At 41.6% G+C, this 21,750-nt stretch overlaps 1 protein-coding gene across 1 annotated transcript in view; it reads right to left on the minus strand.

The window, feature by feature from the left end:
• The window catches only part of gabrb4 (gamma-aminobutyric acid type A receptor subunit beta4), a gene marked incomplete at both ends in the record, with an annotated part of 76,102 nt that extends 54,692 nt beyond the window's left edge, over positions 1-21,410 (minus strand). Inside the window, 2 exons of the mRNA XM_084075192.1 lie at positions 17,036-17,130; positions 21,331-21,410. Coding sequence (XP_083931318.1) covers positions 17,036-17,130; positions 21,331-21,410 — 175 coding nt within the window. The remainder of the gene's footprint in view (positions 1-17,035; positions 17,131-21,330) is intronic.
• Between the last annotated feature and the right edge of the window lie 340 nt (positions 21,411-21,750).

Here is a 21,750-nt window from a genome sequence, read left to right on the forward strand (position 1 = left end):
AAAATGTTCAGTAAAAAAAAAAGGGAATCTGAAAAAGTTAAGAAAGCGCTACAGCTACACATTCCTGTTTGGTACGTAGAGTGGTGGAAAGTAACTTACATTTACTTTAGTACTGTACTTAAGTAAAACTTTTTTTGTCTTTGGGGGGTTTTTGTACTTTACTTGAGTATTTCCAACTTTTACTCCACTACAATTATTTGAAAACTTTAGCTACTAGTTACTTGTCAGATATAAATGATGATATTATGGAACATACATTAACCACTTTAGCCCTATTTTATAGGCTATTTGAAAATAGCCGATCTACAAGCTCACATCGCGACACGTTGTGAACTTGTAGATCTGCTATTTTCAAACATTTTAGTACTTTTACTTTTGGTACTTTAGGTACATTTTGATGTCAATACTTTTGTACTTTTACCCAAGTAAATTTTGAATTCTGGACTTTCACTCGTAACAGAGTATTTCTACATTGCAGTATTGATACTTTTACTTAAGTAAAGAATTTGAGTACCTTTTTCACCACTGGGTACGTATGATGAGTGGTCTGTTCCACACACATTGTGATCGCACTGCATGTCATGGCTCCCACTGTATCTACAGCTTTGCCATTACAAATGAGATCAAGTTGCAGCTGGGACTCATCGGTGGCTCAATGGGGAAAAGAGATCAGTAAAACGGGGGAGAAAAAAAAAAAGCATACGCTGCAGTGGTGCACGGCGGACAGGTTTGCCGGTAACCACACTCAGAGGCGTGAACCGCCTCTGAGCCGAGTCACACGGCTAAACCGAGCGTGCCAGCTCCCAGACCAGGTGGGTATATATACGGTTTACGGCTGAATGCCGCGAGCACACGAAAGTCGGCTCTGAAATCTCAAGCTTCATCCTGACCTGGGAAACAGTACGTTTGGTTTTCTGTGGCAGTTTGAAAGTATGACATTTTTGTCGAGCAACACTTCCAAATAGTATTTCCAATTGTCTGTACTTTTACTTCTACTCCACTACATCTCAGAGGCAAATATTTTACTTTTACTCCACTACAATAGGCTCTATGCACAGCAGCCATTTTGGAGAAAAATTGGGCCTCTTCTGACTTCCTTCACAGGTGTTACCAATGATACTAATGAAGGCTCTGTTCCATTCTGGTCAAACAGAGTCAGGGTGCTGATATTGTGCATGTTGGCTCACTAGAAATACTAGTGGGTCTCAAAGTGTGGTCCAGGGACCCTCATGGTTTCCTGAGAGGGTGTAACTCTGAGAGTGTACAAATGGAACCAAATGGACCCTCCCGGGTCCATTTGGTTCCATTTGTACACTCTCAGAGTTATGGGGGTCCTTGAAATTAAACAGTTTAAGAACCACTGTGCTACACTAAATGGAACAGAGCCTTCATTAGTGTCATTGGTAACACCTGTGAAGGAAGCGAGGAAGGGGCCCAATTTCTGTCCAATATGGCTGCTGTGCATAGAGCCTATTACGTGAAAACTTTAGTTACTAGTTACTTTGAGGATATAAATCATAATATTATAAAACATACATTAACCACTTTAGCCCTATTGTATACCTAGGCTATTTTCCAACATTCTAGTACTTTTACTTGTGGCAGTTTTTTTTTTGTTTGTTTTTCAGTTGAAACTGAAAGTATGACATTTTCGTCGAGCAACACTCGTCTGTGAGAAAGCTACGCAATGAATGATGTGCCTCCGTGTTGAAGGAGTGACAGCAAATGGGAACGAGCGTCGCATCATTGCTTCTTCCTCCGTGGCAAAAAAAAACAGAGAAAATGTGTTCTGTGGTAATTGGTTATTCTAAGCGTGGAACGAAAAAACATCAATGAAGAAGATGGGATAATGTTACGATATTAGAACATGGTTCCATGTATTCATTTGGGTAAACACCCTACAAACATTCTGCCATAAACCTCCATTGATGATTGTTAACAGGGGAGAAACTGCACATGTGCACGCTGTATGCATGGAAACCCCCCTCGTGATAATTGAACTCTGATAGTGTAGAAATGTAGCCGTAATGGGTTTTGGAGTGTGACACAAAATGTTGTGTCATAAAAGCCTATAAACCAAGGCATCTCTGAGGGTCCTATACTGTCCTGTGAGCCCTTTCTCTCTTTTCTCTCCCTATGCTTGACTGTGAACAGATAGGCAACATCTTTACAGGATACTTAACACGGTACAATCCTAAGTGTTAATTTAACCCATTAAGGCCTGAAGCCGATTCTACAAATGTCTCCTATAAATCCCAACAGTATTCTGAAAAACATGTTTCTATATCACTGGTGCTCAAACTTCTTCATGTCAAGGACCCCCAAAATGATATGTATTTGGCCGCGGACCCCCATGTAATTTTTTTTTTCCCAGGGACCCCCAGAAGCAAGGATTTGAGTTAAAAATGTTCGCTTTAAAAGAATATAAATATATTAATTTGCACACATTTTCTCGATTTTTCAAAATGATATGTATTTGGCCGTGGACCCCCATGTCAATTTTTTTTTCCCAGGGACCCCCAGAAGCAAGGATTTGAGTTACAAATGTTCGCTTTAAAAGAATATAAATATATTAATTTGCACACATTTTCTTGATTTTTCAAAAATAGCAGATCTACAAGCTCGTAGCGCGGCACTCGGTGCCGCGCTATGAGCTTGTATATCTGCTATTTTTTAATAGCAAAAGTGTAAATTAATGCTTTTTAGCTCAAATCAAAAAGTGACACAGTGACACTGAGTGTTAATTTAACTCTGAGAGTGTACAAAATGTAAACAAATATTTGGATACATTTGTAAACTCTCAGACTTAAATGAACAGATAGTGGTATCGAACAAGACAGAGCAACTAGCACACGATGCATATAAGATGAACAAGTTGGCTATACCTCACGTTTTTAAGCGTGCCAGCTGTGATAATCTTAATATCAAGTTTAGTGTTTTTGTAGCAAATATGTTCCATGGAGCTTAAACACTAACATACAGTTTGGTTGGAAGCCTTGAAATACAACAACCCTAAATTAGGGGTGTGCCGATACACTAATTTCACGAAACGATACGATACGATATTTGGCTCACAACTTCGATACGATTTCGATACGATACGCACTTTTTTTATTATGAAAATATATGGAGGAGAAAAAAAGAAAATGCAAACAAATAATTCTGTTTTTGCATTATTCAGACATGCAAACTTGTAGCTTTTCAGCTACAATAGCCGTTTTGAATCCAAATAGTATGACACCTGACCCGAAAAAAAAAACATGTTGTCACTCTTTTCACTTCGGGGCCGTTTGCATGCCTGATTATTATGATTGTAAAAAAAAAAAAAAAAATTTTTTTTTTTTTTTTTTTTTTTCAAAAACGATATTTTTTTTTTCCAAAACGATACATATCGTCGCAAAAACGTATCGCGATATATCGCGGGACGATATATCGGCACACCCCTACCCTAAATCCATTAGGACAAGCAACAACAAAAGTATGAATATACATTGTAAAATCCTCAGTGTTAATATCATTCTGAGATTGTAAAAAAAAAAAGATACATCTTTAGACTCTCACAGTTAGATCAACACTGAGGATTTTACTGTATACAAAGCATATATAGTTGTTTGCATTCAGGCCCTCCAGGAACAACAAAAGCACCTGGCTTTTTTGCGAGATTTATAAGCTGCGTTCTTCTATCAATGACTTCCAACCGTGAATTAAAGTGTCCCTTGAGAGGGGCTGACCTGCATCTCGCTGTGCTTTCCAACTTGGCTTGTTTCATCCATTCAAGCGAAGTGGCCGAAAGTGATTAGTCAACGTTTCTGGGCGTACGGTACGGTAGGAGCGTTCTCGCTCAGCCCCCCTGGTGAAAACAGCCCTAACTCAGTCCTCCTAAGGGACCTGATTCCTGGTCTGCGATTGTGTGTGTGTGTTATGTTTTTTATGTTTTTCTTTTTTTTTTTTAACCCATTAAGACCTGCAGGCCGATTCGACAAAATGTCTTCTAAATCCTAACAGTTTTTTTGAAAAAAACGTATGTTGCTAAAATATCAGTGGTTCACAAACTTTTTCATGTCAAGGACCCCCAAAATTATATGCATTTGGCCACGGACTACCCATCTCAAAATATGTTGTTCCAGGGACCCCCCAGAAGCAAAGATTTGAGTTATAAATGTTCACTTTCAAAATATACATATTCAAAGATTTGCACACATTTTCACAATAAAAAATAAAAAGATTAGCCAAAAATGTAAATGACACAGTTGTGTTCCAGGTCTTAATGGGTTAATTGTCCGGAATTATTTTCGCAGATTAGTTGTTGTTTTGTCTTCATAAATAAAATCAGAATAGAATTGTGTCCCATTTGGTTATTGTTGGGGGTATTTGCCAAGTACATTTTGCACATACCTGGAAATCGGCCCCTGCATTACTACTTAACTATCATGAGCAAAGCTTCATAACGAGACTCTGGTCATTTTATGAATTTGCAAGCCACAACTGAAAATCGGGGGATAGCCTAAAGCCTAATTACACTTTGTCGTACTCCATCGAAAATAAATGAGCAAGAGTGCAACGACAAGTTCAGCGAGAGAGCTCTCGCTGGCGGCCCATTGGTCGGTTTCATGCGCCACGTTCTCCCATTTTCAACCAGTCACGTCACTAATGGGACCGTGCCACGATTCGAGGGAGGAGGTCTGTCCTCTTCCTTTGCTGTTCATTGCCACTGTCCAGGTTGTATCATGCCGCTGAATGCCCTGATCTTAAAAAAATCCTGCTTACCCTCCACCACCTGTTGTTTGGAACTACTTTTATCACTATATGGGGATTTGGTGTGCCTCTTATTTGGTAGGGGGGGGGGGGCGAGCTTGTATATCTGCTATTTTTGAATAGCCAAAGAAATTTAAAAAATGACACACAGATGCGTTCCCGGTCTTAATGGGTTAATGTACCTACACTGCTGTTGACGTCTAACCACCGACTAATTTAGACTCCGAGTAGAAACCTAGCATTACTAAGCCTCCGGGACCAGAACTGAAAACAAGTTGAGTCTTTATGTACAGTAACATTTGGCTAGTCATTTACAACAAAACATTCTGTTCACAACTACAAGCGGTACCCAAAGTCACAGACGCAAAAAAAAAAAGTGCTTACCTCGGTCATTTGGAATAGTAATTTATCAACTAAATAAAATAACGCAGGGGCATTCACCCTAATGACCGCTACGGTCAGCGGTAGTGCATGTGTGAGCACACAAATGACCTGTGCAGCATAATTTTCTGTTAAGCAGCTTTATGAGACACTTTCCAATCGCAGCTTTTGTTTCATTCTGCAGCGTACTTATTCAGTAGATCAAAATATAGTGACGATATGATCAGTTGGGATGTCATTTTGTCACATACTCCGGTGCGCGCGCACATGTGCCTCGCGTGCGTCACGTGGCGGCAATGAGAGGCCCGCTTAGCAGCATTAAGACACATGCACGGTACGTGTGAAATGTTACCCTCGTGCTTTGTTAATGGAGGAGATCCTAAAACCCATTTCAGTGGTGACGACAGCTAGAGTTAACATGCGTCCTACATAAGGACGAATCGGTGATGGAGGTGACGGCTATATAAGCTGACCTCTCTCGTCTCTTTTGTTATTTGACTTGACCGCGATTTTGCCTTTGTTTCACCTACTTCCGTATGAAGCCATTACATCAAATTCACTCCAATATGACCTTGCCTTAAAAGGAAAAATCGCGTCTACCTTTCTCCTTACCGTGCGGCTCTCCTGTTCCTTTTACATAACGCATCTCTCTTTCACGATCACTCTTAAGATCACAGGAAATCTTGTCCTAGATTCTGAACCCTCGTGCCTTTGCTTTTGGTTGCTTGTAATGTCGTAGGAACTGAGGCTCATTGTAAGGTTGAAGTTTTGTATGTATGGTACCCCTGTATAACGGTGTCAGCTAAACGTCTAAATTGTAAATGTAATTAATTCTGCTCCGGTTGAAACGCTGGGAAACGCTGCATGCTTGTGGCCCGTGATTCCAGCTCCCCCCGTGCACAAATCGATAACGGTGCCAGACGCGGAGGCTGTGGCAGATTCATCCCCTCCCCCCCCCCCCTTCGCCCCGGCCAGCAGTCCAGACGCAGCCCACCGTGGCTTGAGACCTCCAGCACCAATAATAAAACAGTCAGTCGGGGGGAGACAAACAAATTATCTCGCGCAAGGTCTCAAGCAGAAGCACATTGTGCTGTTCGCAAAATGTATCTTTTCGGACAGCTTTTTAGCTTTTACAATCCAAATCACAAATGCTTTGTTTGCTAGTTACGGGGTTCATGCTAAGGACGTGCATGGCAGAAAAAAAGGACCAAGTCTTATTTATGTATTATAATATAATTGGGGGAGAAACAATGAATCGATTAATCAAGCTTCAGAAAATTCATCCCGCGTTTTAATGAGTGGAATAATAATCGGTTCACAGATGGACCATGGAACTATTTCTAATATAATGTTTCAACTGAAAATGTGAATGCCCCTCTTAGTTCCATATTATAAAATTAAATGTTTTTGCCTGCTGGATAGACATTGAGCAATTTAACCACATTAACCCTCGCAAACCTATTTTGGGCATGTCATAGGACGTAGATGAACATTGAAAAAAAAATGACATGAAATAAATGTTATTATCTTCGCCAGGCCACAGGGCCGGGAGGTGAAGATAATGTTCTCGTGTGTGTGTGTGTGCGTGTGTGTGTGTGTGTGTGTGTGTGTGTGTGTGTGTGTGTGTGTGTGTGTGTGTGTGTGTGTGCGCACGCACATGGTGAATCTTGCAAACATCTGGACTAATCAGCGCCAAACTGCACATGCACGCTGCCAGTAGGAGAAGGAAGACAGTGGCCCTGATTCATAAAGGGATTTGCGACCATATTTTGTACGTACCGGCATTTAGGACAAGTCGTACATATCCACCTGATGCATAAAGATTTTTTTGGTCTGTGTTTTGTGCGTCAGGTGCGCACGTTCTCAGGTCAGCCCCGAGGCTGGCGTACCAGGGCTGAAATGTGCGTATGTCTTTAGAATGCTTTATTCTTCATGTCAAAATCAATTACAACAGAGGCAAACCTCAAATAAAATATATATGTGGCCAACATTTGTCAACACATATGTATAAAAAATAAAAAATAAATGTCAAACGATGTATTGCTTGTAGCCTATGCATAATATAGACATGATGTAGATTCCACCGCTTTTTATTTTTCTAGGCTATCGGTTCCATTTAGAGATGAGCCAAAGTGTCACGTAATAATGAAAATAGGCTATCATTCCTTAATGAAACTGCGGAGGGACTGACGCACCAGTGTCCGTGCCGCGGTATTAATTTGTAGGCTAATAGTCTACTGTAGGCTACTCTACTGTATATTGATCACATGAACGCCACACACAACAGCCTAATAAATGTTACCATCTGATGAGGAAACTATAGTGATGAAAGCTGTGTCCAGAAGATCTATTCCCCATTCAGACGTAGGACAGTGATATATTAATCAAAAAATAACTAATTTAATCAATAAGTAATCAATAAGCTCTGGTCCATAATCGGATAGCAGCGTTCCACTTGTATCCCTGGATTTATTTTCAACATCATCTTTTTGATAACGTGAGCATGTTATATCCTTTCCAGGTTATTAGTCTATTATTTGCTGGCGGGGTTAAACCTTGTAAACATTACACATTACGTTCAGCTGATCCATCGTGCAATAGTGGCACTCACGACAGATCAGAATGATGTTCAAGTTCTCTGTCAGTGTCAAGGCAATGCGGCCGACAGCTGTAAGTTTGGACGAGAAGTTAAACTCCGGTGTTGCCAGATTTTGTGAGAGAAATAAGCAACCAGGTCTATGAAAATAAGCCCAAAAGAAGCAACTGGCACTTAGGCCATTTATTATAAGCACTTTAATTAAACCGTTGTGAGCTTGTAGATCTGCTATATTTAAACAAAAATCTTGTAATACAATGTGGAATATTTGGAAGATTTTTTAAACATTCTAACAACACAAATCTGCCTCCAGCTGGCACAAAACATTTTCAGATGGGGCTTATAGGGATAAATTAGACTACATATTAACTTGGGGGTCCATGACATAAAGATATTTGAGAACCACCGGTTAAAACAATTGAACAATTGTGAAGCAAGCCCAAATAACCAACTACACTTTAGAAACAAGCCCAAAAAACTGCACCCCACTTCTACCAATATTTACAAGCAACTTTACAGAAAAATAAGCGCAAATTCGCTTATAATAAGCGGACATGGCAACACTGTGCCGTAAAGTGATGTTAAAGTTGGATGCTGTTGGATGCAGACTTCGAGATTAATCAGATCCTACACCTGGTCATACGCACGTCTCTGTCATATACGACACCCCTTTTGAATCGCACGTCCGTTAGTGAGTACCAGAAATACGACCTCCTTTACGAACTTAATTTACACCATATTTACGACCCTCGTTATGAATCGGGGCCATTGGGTCAGTTATTCATATTTTTTTTGCGCGTGTATTACCCCAGTCCGTTTTCCCTTCAAGGATGTGTCTGTGACGTCGGTATGGATGGAGGTGTTCCCTGCTGTATGCAGGCGCTTATTGTACGGATCCTTGTTCACTCTACCTTGAGGCCATAGGGACTAACCCTGAATTCTGGGCACCCAGATGTTGTGACGTGTTGTGAGCTCGTAGATCTGCTATTTTTGCTTTTTTATTATTATTATTTGTGTTTCAAATCGGCCTCATGCAGGTGCTACACCAGGTCGCTTTGCATGTGTGCCTATAACTCTTGAACATAGGCCCTACCATCAGCATTTATTGTTCCCTGGATTCCTTGGATCATGACGCACCTCCCCTTATAGGCCCGGCCCATTTTCCGCCATTTTGCCTTTTCTTCACAACACGGCACGCTTCTTGCTGCTATACTCCCATTTGTCCGGACGTCACAAACATCGGTACACATTATCTCATGGAGTCGCACAGCGTGAAAGCCATCCATTACGGTTATGTATTCAACATGCAGATACAAGAAACTGTGTGAAACATTTATCATTCAGATTTGTTGTAGTCCATTCTGATTGCCTATAATTAGCTTCCAACTTTTGCACCAGTTTCTTTTTTAACTCCCACTATACTCTGGGGCTAAGACCCTGATCTGACATTACTTTTTTTTTTTTTTTTTTACCTATGATGAGATGCCAAAACTTGGGACACCAGGGTTAAAGTGGTAAAAACAGTTCTTTTTCATGTCAAGTACCCCCAAAAGGATACGTATTTGGCCACGGACCCCCATCTAAAAAAAATTGTTCCAGGGACCCCCCAGAAGCAAGGATTTGAGTTACAAATGTTCACTTTAAAAGAATATATATATATTCAAAGATTTGCACACTTTTTCACAATTTTACAAAAATAGCAGATCTGGCACCGAGTGCCGTGCTATGAGCTTGTATATCTTCTATTTTTGAATAGCCAAAGTGTAAAATAATGCTTTTTAGCTCAAATAAAAAAGTGACACAGATGCGTTCCAGGTCTTAATGGGTTAATAACAACGGACAAAACGACTAGTTAAGTAAGTAGCCTTTACACCAGCTGCCCTACTGCTCTATGGCATCGTATGTGATACCAAAATGCAGTTTCGAAATAAATAGAAGGTGCCGGGAAAGGAACCTTCACAACCCAGCCAGGGGAAAATGTGTAAAAAGTATGTCAAAAATAGCTGTGTGTACTTTGTTTCTACATGCTAAATAGCGCGCAGGACACCACAACCTGTGCATTGGTAAACGCTTTATGTTGATGCCGACCCTCTCTGTGAAAGAGGATGGGTGTTAAATCCAATCACTAACCAACCAGTCCTGCTCACCCACAGGCTGCCGCTGAAAGCTGCCATTTGGCTCAGATAAGCTAGCCATTTCAGTCACATATATATAGGCCATTCAGCATGCATTTCCATGTCAATTGGATGTCTGGTCTTAGCTCGTTTCTCAACCAAGCAGCGCTCAATGACAACGCAAGTCACGATGTTGCAAGAATCTAGATTGTGCAGTGTGACTGAAAATATGTCTCTTCTTGGGCCACAATGGTCGCTAAAGGTCATTTCTACAGTGTTCATTGTGAGTGCCCGGACAGGCGGAGGATTCAAACCCGATAGTCTCTGCTTGAATCGGTCTTGATTGTTGATTAATACTCACTACAATAATGACCCTATAAGCATAATAAGCAGTTTAGTCACTGGTAAATCTAGGATTGTGTCAAATATAGTCGGGTAAAAATCAAAATAACTACCGCTATGTTTTAACCAAGGTGCCACTGTTTCTAACCATAGCTATCCATTTCTGTGGTTTGCTTAATCAAATTCAACAGTCCACACGGGTGATTTGAATTCTGCTTAGTACAGGTTCTCTCTCTCTCTCTCTCTCTCTCTCTCTCTCTCTCTCTCTCTCTCTCTCTCTCTCTCTCTCTCTCTCTCTCTCCCCTCTCTTAGTTCAACACATCCATGGGCTATTTGTTAAGACGTTAAAGCCAAAGCCAATAATCCACACAAACAGGGAGCAAAAAAGGGGAAGACACGGGAAGACTTCCCCATTAGCAACGTATGCTAATGGCAAGTCTTTCTCTAATCTAATTTAAACCAGCTAAAGTTTGCTCGCCAATCCGCTACAAGTCAAATAAAAAAAGTTTAAAGCAGTTTAAGCAACGAAAACATAACAATAAGAATAGAACGAGAGACGATCACACATGCTGATGTTATTATAGGCTGGTTGGTGTGTATGTGACTGAAAGGGCGCGCTAACGGCGGCCAATCGGGGTCTGCTGACCGTCCGAGTTCCAGTTTGGCTCAGAGATCAATGGCGAGGAGGAGAGGGGATGTGGTCTGAATGAAGTGGCTGCAGGCTGGGCCTTTCATCTGGCTCTATACACAGTCAAATCCCAAGTGTGAATTTAACTCAGTCTGAAAACTCACCGCTTCAGACTCTCTGCGGCGTGGCTCGGCAGGAGTCTAGACCACTGTTTCTTTTAACCCATTAAGACCGGGAACGCATCGGTGACGTTTTTTAGATTTCGTTGGTGATTCAAAAATAGCAGCTCTACAAGCTCATAGCTTGTAGCTTGTAGATTTGCAATTTTTGGGGGAAAATCTTAAAAATGTGAGCAAATCTTTGAATATATATTTTTTAAAGCGCACATTTGTAACTCAAATCTTTGCTTCTGGGGGATTCTACAAATGCCTTCTGAATCCTAACAGTTTTTTGGAGAAAAAAAAAGGTACGTTGCTATGATATCAGTGGTGCTCAAACTTGTTCATGTCAAGGACCACCCAAAATTATGTATTTGGCCACGGACCCCCATCTGAAAATATTTGGTTCCAGGGACCTCCAGAAGCAAAGGTTTGAGTTCAAATGTATATATATTCAAAGATTTGCACACATTTTCACGATTGCTTAAAAAAAAATAGCCAAAGACATCTAAAATGACACGGATGCGTTCCCGTCCCGGTCTTAATGGGTTAACGTTGAGTCCGGGGCCCACCAGGGGGTCCTAATGGACCCTTACAGTGCTGTAACTCTGAGGATTATACTGCACATATATAGATGACATAGATTGGGGTACCAGAGGGCGATCGGTGGCCTCGTGCATATCAAACTGGGAGTCCTTGACATGAAAAGGGTTGAGAATCACCGGTCTAGATGTCTTTAAAAGGGACAGTCTGTGCGTGTCTGTCTGGAGCTAATCTCATAAACAGCTGATCAGCAGCACATTTTCTCATGCCAGTAGGCCACATGCGTATACCTCTCATTTTCACTGCATGGCTTTGAAAGAGGTAGCCTTCTTTCTATAAGAGGGTCTGTGTGTCTGTCCAGAGCTAATCTCGTACATCACCGGACTGATCACACTGCCACATTTCTTGTGTGCTCTTTCACTAAAGCTCACATTGAATCATACTCATTATTGTTCACATTGTGCTATACTTTTTGAAATACGTCATAGACGTCATAGATGACATCACAGGCCTGGCCACCTTAACCCATTAAGACCTGGAACTGTGTCATTTTTAGATTTGAGCTAAAAAGCATTATTTTACACTTTGGGCTATTCAAAAATCGTGAAAATGTGTGCAAATCTTTGAATATATATATTTTTAAAGTGAACATTTTTAACTCAAATCTTTGCTTCTGGGGGTCCCTGGAACAACATATTTTGATGGGGGTCCTCGGCCAAATTCATATCATTTTGGGGGTCCTTGACATGAAAAAGATTAAGCACAACTGATATAGAAATTTAGGAGACATGTAGAATCGGCTTGAGGTCTCAATGGGTTAAATCTAAGATCCACACTGGAGCCACGCCGCCGTGAGACACATTCTGCAAGTTTAACCATGTGAACTAGGGCCGCAGGAAAAAAATAAATATATGAATCGCGATTCTCATGTTGGACGATTCAGAATCGATTCTCATTTTCAAAAAATCGATTTTCAAAATAAATAAATAAATACATATATATTACATTTTCTTTTCCCCCAGTATTTTTGTATAATGACATTTTTGAGAAGTGGCAAGTTCTGGGCTGAATCGGGGGAAATCGATTTTGAATAAAAAAAAAAACGTTTTTTGAATCGAGAATCGTTTTGAATAAAAAAAAACGTTCGTTTTGAAAAAATCGGAAACAATCGGAGTCGTGACCCCAAGAATCGGAATCGAATCGAATCATGAGATAGCAGACGATTCACGACCCTAATGTAAACGTCATATATTATGACAAAAATAAATAATAACAAATACATCATATTTTGAAGATCTTCACTGATATTAAACATAGTAAAGCTAGATTGGAGGTGGTTATGCTCATTTTGTGAGGAGCGTCAAGCAGTGGGAGCAGAGTGCATGAATCTCGGTGAAGCATTGTAGACAGTCAGTAGAACTAAATCCTCAGAGTGAGGACAGTAACCGACAGTTTTCCGAACAAAGATAAGTAGGATGTAGATCCAGGGTACCCTTGTGAATGAAGACAGCAGTGAGTGTGTCTATGGATGTACTGTACAGAGCAAAGCAGGCCGGCCAACCCCAACATGCAGTACAAGATACAATGGTGTGTTACAATTAGTAATGAATCTCGATGCCCCATGATGAAGTGTATTGATTGTATGAAGACACTGAGAGGATGCATATAAACATAAAACATCACCGTAATCAAGCACAGGCATAAATGTTGCAGCAACAAGTATTTTTTTGTCCTTAAACAAAAAAATCAGTTTTAATTTACCAGGTTGCAAAACCTGGTCTACATCTACACTCGCTAGTCCTGACTTTTGCTTCACTTTTTCCTCATTGGCTGGTCCTTTAGCCAATGAGGGCTCAATGTCCTCTCAGAATATGGGATCTAAAGACAACCCACAATACTGTGTTCGGCCACTGTATATGTAACTCTATGGTAAGTGGCGCTGTTGCTCAATGTCCTCTCAGAATATGGGATCTAAAAACGTTGCCATGTTTAGTGAGAGAAATAAGCAACCTGGTATAATATGACAATATGTCTTATCTTGTTTTATTTACATTTGTGAGAAGTGGCAGAAAATGTTGTTTAACCGCTTAAGCCTATATACTTCGTTGAACGAATTTGAGGTCGATCCGTCGGCCAGCTCTTGAGATACACAAAGGACAGATAGATACGCACGCAACCACGCATACTCACACGCATGCATACTCACACACATGCATGCATGCACGCACACTCAAGCGCACACATGCACGCATGCAGCTGGATGTAAATGCCTATAAATGAACAGATCGGTCGGATCGGTGGTTCTGGACAACCGCCTATCTGACCGACTTGGTCAATTGGTCGGACGGTTCTCAAGAATCGCGAAGGAAAGATACACACGGGTATAGCTATACAGTATACCTTGTTATCTTGTGTATTATTGCTTAAATGCGGTGGTGGGGCGTGCACCAGTAGCTGACCGGTTGATTTGTCATCAACTGCCACATCCCTGGCTCAATTGCGGTTACCATCACTTCTCGCTACAATTGCTTTCCTGTCTCTTCACTCTCTAGGAAAGGCAAAAAGGCATCTTAATTAAACAAGCTGGTGTTAGCTAAGGCTGTTCAAGTGTCACAGTTGGTGTCCAATGTAATAGTACCCTTTGTGAGTATTCTGATTCAAGGAATTTACATGTACCTGAACAATAATGCAAGGAAAGCCCAAAAGCAAAATAAGACAAATAGGAAGGACTGCCTGGCCAAACAGAAACATGACATAATTCAATGGCAAAGAATCATTCACGCCCATGTAGCGCCGATGGAAATGGACCCCCAGTAGCTGTCAATTCAGACTACTCTGAACATAATCTTTGTCAGTGCCGGTTCATCTGTCCCAGAGCCTATAGCACCACCAAATTAAAACCCTCTTTGTTCACTTTGCGGAGTTGAAGGTCGTCAGCAGTTGTGTCAGAACGGAAGCAGCTGACTGATGTTGTGATGGACTACACAGCTCTCTGGCCTGAGGGGAAGGCGCTGCTGCTGCTGCTGCTGCTCTCTGCTTGGGAAACTCACACTGTGAGTTCCATGCCGGGTGTCACGCACCGAAAGTAGCAGATCTACAAGCTCATGCCTCGCAAAGCTGGTGTCCCCAATTTGACACACATTTTACTGCAGTTTCACGAGATGGTATGGTTATGGGTAAATCGGTTATGGCTATAGGTTGGAGTAAGCGCGTGTGTGTGTGTGTGTGTGTGTGTGTGTGTGTGTGTGTGTGTGTGAGAGCGTATGTGTGTGTGTGAGAGCGTATGTGTGTGTGTGTGTGTGTACGTACTTGCATTACTATGCTTGTGAGGTCCAAATGTCCCCACAAGTAGTAGAATTTGGGAAATGTTTCCTGGTCCTCACAGGAGAACTGGTTGTTGGGGAGTTTACAATTAGGAAAGTATTACATAAGTTTAGGGGTAGCATTACACATTTAGAGGTTATCTTTAGGGGTTAGGCTTGGAGTTGTGCCAGATTTTTTTTACTTAGCTGTGTGCCGGCGACGTCATGCACCGAAGATAGCCAATCTGCAAGCTCCAAACTGTGAGCTTGTAGATCGGCTATTTTCAGCTTCACGGTGATGGTTAAAAATGGCAAAACATTTATTCGTAAAATCACCATCATAAACTGCTGATGTCCTCTCACGAGTACAGTAATACACGCGTGTGCGTGCGTGCATTTTTATGTTTTGGAAGTGTTTTGTGAGGCTTGAGGTTTCGAGGCAACTTAAAGGGTAGGAACAAGTACAGCAGGCGGGTTGGCTGTAAATCTTATATTCCAGTAGGAGGATAGTAGAGACACCAGCACAGAACATTGCCCAAGGTCGTTAGGTGTTGACATATGACATCATCATCACCAAGTGACCTTAAACATACTATGCCCCAAACCATCCACGCGAGGCAATGGGTAGTGGCCTATGTAAATCTGTGCGTAGGAATTAACCACATAAGACCCTCTGTACTGGACATGAGTTGTCTCTGTACTCGGTGCACTTTCTCTCCACTCTACGCCAGGGGGCAAAAAAATCTCCATGTTTTCAAGGCCTCATGGGGTGTGTAATTGATAGAAAAAAATAACTTTTTGGGTGAACTATTCCTTTAAGATTGCATTGCAGATTATAATTCTTCATGGATTTCATAGATCGCTTCATAGACTTGTTGTTAGACTTGTATCATCAGTGCTGGATTCTAACCTCTTAAACCCTCAATACTTACTTAGTAAACTTGACTTTTGGCTCTGTACTTGGTCTGCTCTTTCACCCATTCTGCACCAAATCTCTTCGCCAAATTAGCCGATCTGCAAGCTCACAACGCCTCGCAGCGCGAGGCGATGTGAGCTTGTAGATCGGCTATTTTTGGCTAAAGTTCTCCTCAGAATAGGGATTCTAGGGTTCAAGTGGTTAATGGAAAAAAAAGTTCCTATGACTCAAAGATTCGGCGGACCCCCTGTAGTAACTCTGAGGACCCCCTAGGAGTCCCGGACCCCCTGTTGAAGACCCCTGCTCTATACGCCAAATCTCTTCACCAAAGATAGCACACAACGTTGTGAGCTTGTAGATCAGCTATTTTTGGAGATCAGCCCAACATGGCTGCCATCCCTACAGCTACGTATATGGTTGCCAATACAAGATACAGTAGAAGATACAGTCGTTTTTCTCAGGTCCAGTTTGAAAATTACATCCGTGAAAGCATGCAAAACATTTCTATTAAAGACCATTGGTTTAAATAATATAGTGAAATGGCTTTAACTATATGAGTGATTCAAATGATCAATTGTGGTATTTTACTGAAAATACCATATAATCACTTTGATTCAAATTCAACGATCAACTGGTTTGGAGAAGTACGATATTCAACAGTGTCTCTATGTGTGCCCTACTTCTGGAGAAGCAGCCATCTTGGATGTGTGAATAGATGCATAGTAATGACATGGTGCTGTAACAGTCACTTCAAAGCCATTCCCTAGATTTTGCCACTGGCTAACTCTTCAACAGATTTCATAGAAATGACAAGTAAATATCGTTGCGTAAAAAAAAGCCTTGACTTGTAAATAGCCTTGATACACAGTAAGCGACGGAGTGTTAATTCAACACTAAAAGTGTAAGAATGGACCCTTTTAAGATTCAATCCGGAGCTTATTTTAATTACTAAAGCGTTATTGAACTAATCTGCATGGCAGAGTACTGTATGTTAATATAATATAACTAGCGTATCTGCAGTAGTTGGAGGTGGTCTCCTGCACTCTTCCATTGAGAAATGTTGACCCAGGTTTGAGATATAGGACACCTACTGTATACTGGTTGACAAGAAGTACTGCCTGAAGCTCATAAAGCACAATCCCAGGCAGGGCATGAAACGTACAGCTTGCAGCTTTAAGGGTCCATCTGGAGTGTTAGTTCAACTGTGAAATTGTAAACATTTTCAGTTGACATTTTCAGAGTTAAACGATCGCTACAGATTAACACTCAAGCTCCGGGAACAGACATAATTTGCACGTACCTCCAAAATCAGGCCTGAGACGGATGTCGTACCCCTTCAGTAGCTTGTCCACGGTGCTCTTGGCCAAGGACATTCCTGTGTTCCCAGAAGAGGAGCTGAAGAAGAGAGAGAAACCATGAGCGTACGAAAGGTTTAGGGCAGTGATTCTGAACCCTTTTTCATTCCCAAGGATCCCCCCAGTTTGATTATGCATATTAGTCCAGTGATTCTCAAACATTGCCATGATCTTACGTATTAGACTGCAGGCTCCCATTTGAGGTGGAGGGAAGTAATGGTGAAATGAATCTGTTCCCCATTTTGCTGAGGACCGCCCTGGAACTCCCTCACAGACCCCGAGGGGGTCCCGGGATCTCACTTTGAGAACCACTGCGTTAGATCACGACCCCCATTTAAAAAAAATAAAAATGTTTATCTCTGAGACCGCAATCTATATTGTTGAATCCTGCAGTGTTAATTTAACTCTGAGAGTGTTAATTTAACTTTGTACACTCTCTGAGTTACAGACCCGAAAGGGTCCATTTGGTTCCTATAACGATCAATCATTCAGCTGACGACCCCGGAACCCCCTCAAGGACCCCTTGGGGTCCCCTGAACCCATGTTGAGAACCAGTGGTTTAGCGTGGTTAAAATGACAAGAATATATAACAGGATAATACTGCTGGTAGAGGTATTTTATTTTCTTACACCTATTTACACTTTGTGTGTGTGTGTGTGTGTGTGTGTGTGTGTGTGTGTGTGTGTGTGTGTGTGTGTGTGTGTGTGTGTGTGTGTGTGTGTGTGTGTGTGTGTGTGTGTGTGTGTGAAAACAAATCCTGGGAGGTATTTTACATGTTTACAGAAGGCCCAAGTCCATTCGTTCTGTCTAGTGAAAGACAGTTGTAATACAGATGTTAGTTATTATGTTTCCTTACAGCAGACCTCTTGTGAGCCAAACACTAAAATGACGCATATATCTTTGTCTGACTGCAAATAACAGTAAATGTCTTCTATGATGCTATCAATTTCTACTTAATCTTGAACTAAAACCTAAAACAAAGATACAATAAAAAAGGTAAAATTAAGACACAATATTATAACTAAAATTAAGCATTGATGAGGTCAGATTTCAAAAGGTAGGCCGTAAGTCTGCATTTAAAAAAAATCAACCAGTGGTTGGTAACTGAATAAAGTGCAGTCTAGACTCTCTGTGTCAGAACATTGATTTATCTGTGAGTCACACTTAATGCAGCACCTTTGAGAAAGAAGTCAAAAGTCGCAGAGGTAGAGCCACCCAGGACAGAAGACCTCAGTGGAGAAAAAAACAACAACACCTAAAATGCAGCGTTGTTTGCGATCATCGCCACTGAATATCTGCAAAGTACTATAGCCCATTCAGTTTGATACTGTAACAGTCGCTGAGAAAAAAAATAAGTAATCGCCAAGTGCCCTGACTGAATGAATTGTCAAATACTGTATGTTGGCAATGACACCCCCCTGTGTGTTTTTCCTATACCAAGATCCACTGTATGCTATCAACTGACTCTATAGTTGGTCAACACCAGTGGTTTTCACACTTTTTCATACCAGAGGCCCACAAACGGGCAAGTCAAAATCTCAAGGCACATGTAATGCCTTGAGAAAATAACCACGCTCACAACGCATCACGCTACGGCGTGTTGTGAGCTTGTAGATCTGCTATTTTCCGCCTTCCCCTTTTTTTTTTGGGGGGGGGGGGGGCATCAGTGGGCACAAAGCACTGAAATAGTATCCTTGGCACATTGGGAATCACTGGTCTATGCTGTATTATGATACCTCTCACAAGTAACTTTCTAATGGAAAGGTATTGGAGAGATGGATCAAGGAACCTAGTCGGTCCCTACAGTGTGTGAAAATCTAATAATTGAATAAAAGTATTGGATTTTGACATAGACTGAAATCATTTAACAATGAAAAAAAACCTTGTATAATATTAGTGCTTAAAGTGTAATATGCCGTACGTGCAGTGGAGCTGAGTGGTTTGAATCTGTGGTTCTAAAAGTGGGGTCCGGGGGGACCCTCAGGAGTCCTTGAGGGGGTTCCAGGGGGTCCCCAGCAAAAGGAGTTAATAGCATCCAAATCTGTTCGGCCACTTTAAAATTCAAATTTCATACATTTGTCGGGAATAGCAGATCTACAAGCTCCCAACGCATTGTGATACAACGCGTTGGGAGCTTGTAGATCTGCTATTTTCAGGGGGGGGGGGTCGAAAAATGGTGAATAATTTTGAATACTTGAACACACATCCTCTTACAGTATGGGTTCTCTACCCAAATACATACATTTAATGAGTAGGAATATACAGTATAGGCCGGGCTACCATGACTGACACCTGAAACATTGGTGCTGTGACCTGGATCACGTAGTCGAGCCCAGCTCACCAGCTGAGGTGTGTGTGTGTGTGTGTGTGTGTGTGTGTGTGTGTGTGTAATGAGTTTAGGGGCGTGAGAGCAGAAGACGTTGGTTAAAATCACTTGAGTGTGCGCGTGTGAGACACATGTCTTTTTGGGATGTGTGTGTGTGTGTGTGTGTGTGTGTGTGTGTGTGTGTGCAGCGCATGTGTGTATAGGGCAAGTATTGTGGGCTGGTGTTGAGAGAACAGGAAATCACTAAAAAGTGTGTGTGTGCGTAGAACAAGTTTTTGGGGGTGAGAGGGGTTTGAGAGAAGAGGAAGTCTGTGTGTGTGTGTGTGTGTGTGTGTGTGTGTGTGTGTGTGTGTGTGTGTGTGTGTGTGTGCGTGTGCACGTGTGCGCGCATGCATGAGCGGTTGGGGGGGTGTGGTGGTGAGTGTCAGAGAAGTTCAAATCATTCCCTCAGGTAGAGAGAAACTCTCTGCTTTGGATAAATCAGGGACATTGCATGGTTCAATTAGCTCATGTCATGCAGATGTTCACCCTGCTGGAAGGCAGAGGACTTGTGGGGTTTGTGACCTGACAACAGCCCGACAATTCTTCCACACCTGTAATGCACTACATTATAACCTAGTGTATTCCAGGGGTTCTCAAAATGTTTAATTTGAAGGACGCACATAACTCTGACACCCGTAAGAGTCCATTGGGTATCACTCTCCTTCACAGGTGTTACCAATGATTCTAATGAAGGCTCTGTTCCATTTAGTGTAGCACAGTGGTTCTCAAACCTTTTCATTTCAAGGACCCCCCATAACTCTGAGAGAGTACAAATGGAACCAAATGGACCCGTACGGGTCCATTTGGTTCCATTTGCATGCTCTCAGAGTTACAGACCTGTAAGGGTCCATTCAATTGGAACCCCCTCAAGGAACCAAGAGGGGTCCCTGGACCCCACTTTGAGAATCACTGGTGTATTCCAGTTCATGATTGGGGTGGCAGAGGCCAACTGCAATCAAAATTCCAAAATGTCAAAATGGATGACTGGGGGATCTGAGGGAATCACTAACAATTGTAGCTCAAATCCTCCTGAGGTTGAATGAGCTCCAGTGCCTATACCTTGAGGGATCATGTCCATGTAGAGATTCACAGTCTGTTTGGGGTATGATGTGCTACACATGCCATTTACAGGTACTAATTAGCCAACAACTAAAAGACAACAACAATAACAACAACATGGAAGTGGAGCCGCCTCCACAGGATTAAATAGACCTATGATTATTGCACAAATGATTAGATTAATAATTTGACAGCATGTAGGCAAATAGCAACCTCACCTAAATTTGTATTAATACCCTATTATTTCTGATGGTGTTGATGGATAGTTCATATAGGTTTGTAAAGTTGATTCTGTGATTCTGTTGCTAATGGTCATTCATGTTTGCTAAAAAAAAAAAAGAAAATCTGAAAGGCCAAGACCTCTGGACGCTTAATTCATCTGGCTGATTGCCATAGCCGTAACCTATTGATCGTATAGGCTGATTGATCAAATTATTTCACCTAATCATCGAGTAAGCCCTGTAGCCTAAACGGGCTGTAATTCCAAAAGAAGGAGATTATGAGGCAGAAACTCGCCCTGTGCGTTGTAATTGTAAATGACCATTTTGATATCGGGAGTTGGCTATATGTTTCACAAAGGCAAAGGCTGGATGTCGTGCACGCGGGTGGTTTTACGCTCGCGCGCGCCTCACAGAATCGTATTATAGAGAGCATTATATCGCTTGCAATATCCATATATTAAGTGGGCCCTGCGTGCGTGCGTGTGTGTGTGTGTGTACCCCGTTAATACGGATTGACAGCATTCTGAATGCTGAATGGCTTACATGCACGTTCATCATTAAGTGGAGATGGTTTCAATCAAAGTGCTCTTACCTTTGAACAAAGCAAACGAAGGACAAAGCCGCCAAAGCAGAGAAAATTCCACATAATTTGTCTTCTTGACGACCCAACATCTCCACAACAAATCCTAATATGGTTTCAATAATCCAACCGCCAGACAGTGGTCCTCTCCCCCCTCAAAAAAAATATATATAACGTAAAATTGGCAATCAAAAAAAAAAATCGAATAAACTAGCCTACATCTACGCATGCAATGACTTCATTAAAAAAATACTCGTTTAAAAAGCTCTTAATTGGCCCCCCTGCTGTTTTTTTCTTCCCAAAGCTATGGAAATCCGTGCAGGTCACAGAGCCCCTCGACCAGCAGCAGCAGATCAGACATCTTCTTGCTCGAAAACAGCCTACACGATACTTTTAAAAGTGATGATCAAGTAGTCTTATCCCTTTAAAAAA

The sequence above is a fragment of the Gymnoscopelus microlampas genome (genome assembly GCF_963454915.1).
Source record: "Gymnoscopelus microlampas genome assembly, chromosome: 12".
In the NCBI taxonomy this organism is placed as follows: Eukaryota; Metazoa; Chordata; class Actinopteri; order Myctophiformes; family Myctophidae; genus Gymnoscopelus; species Gymnoscopelus microlampas.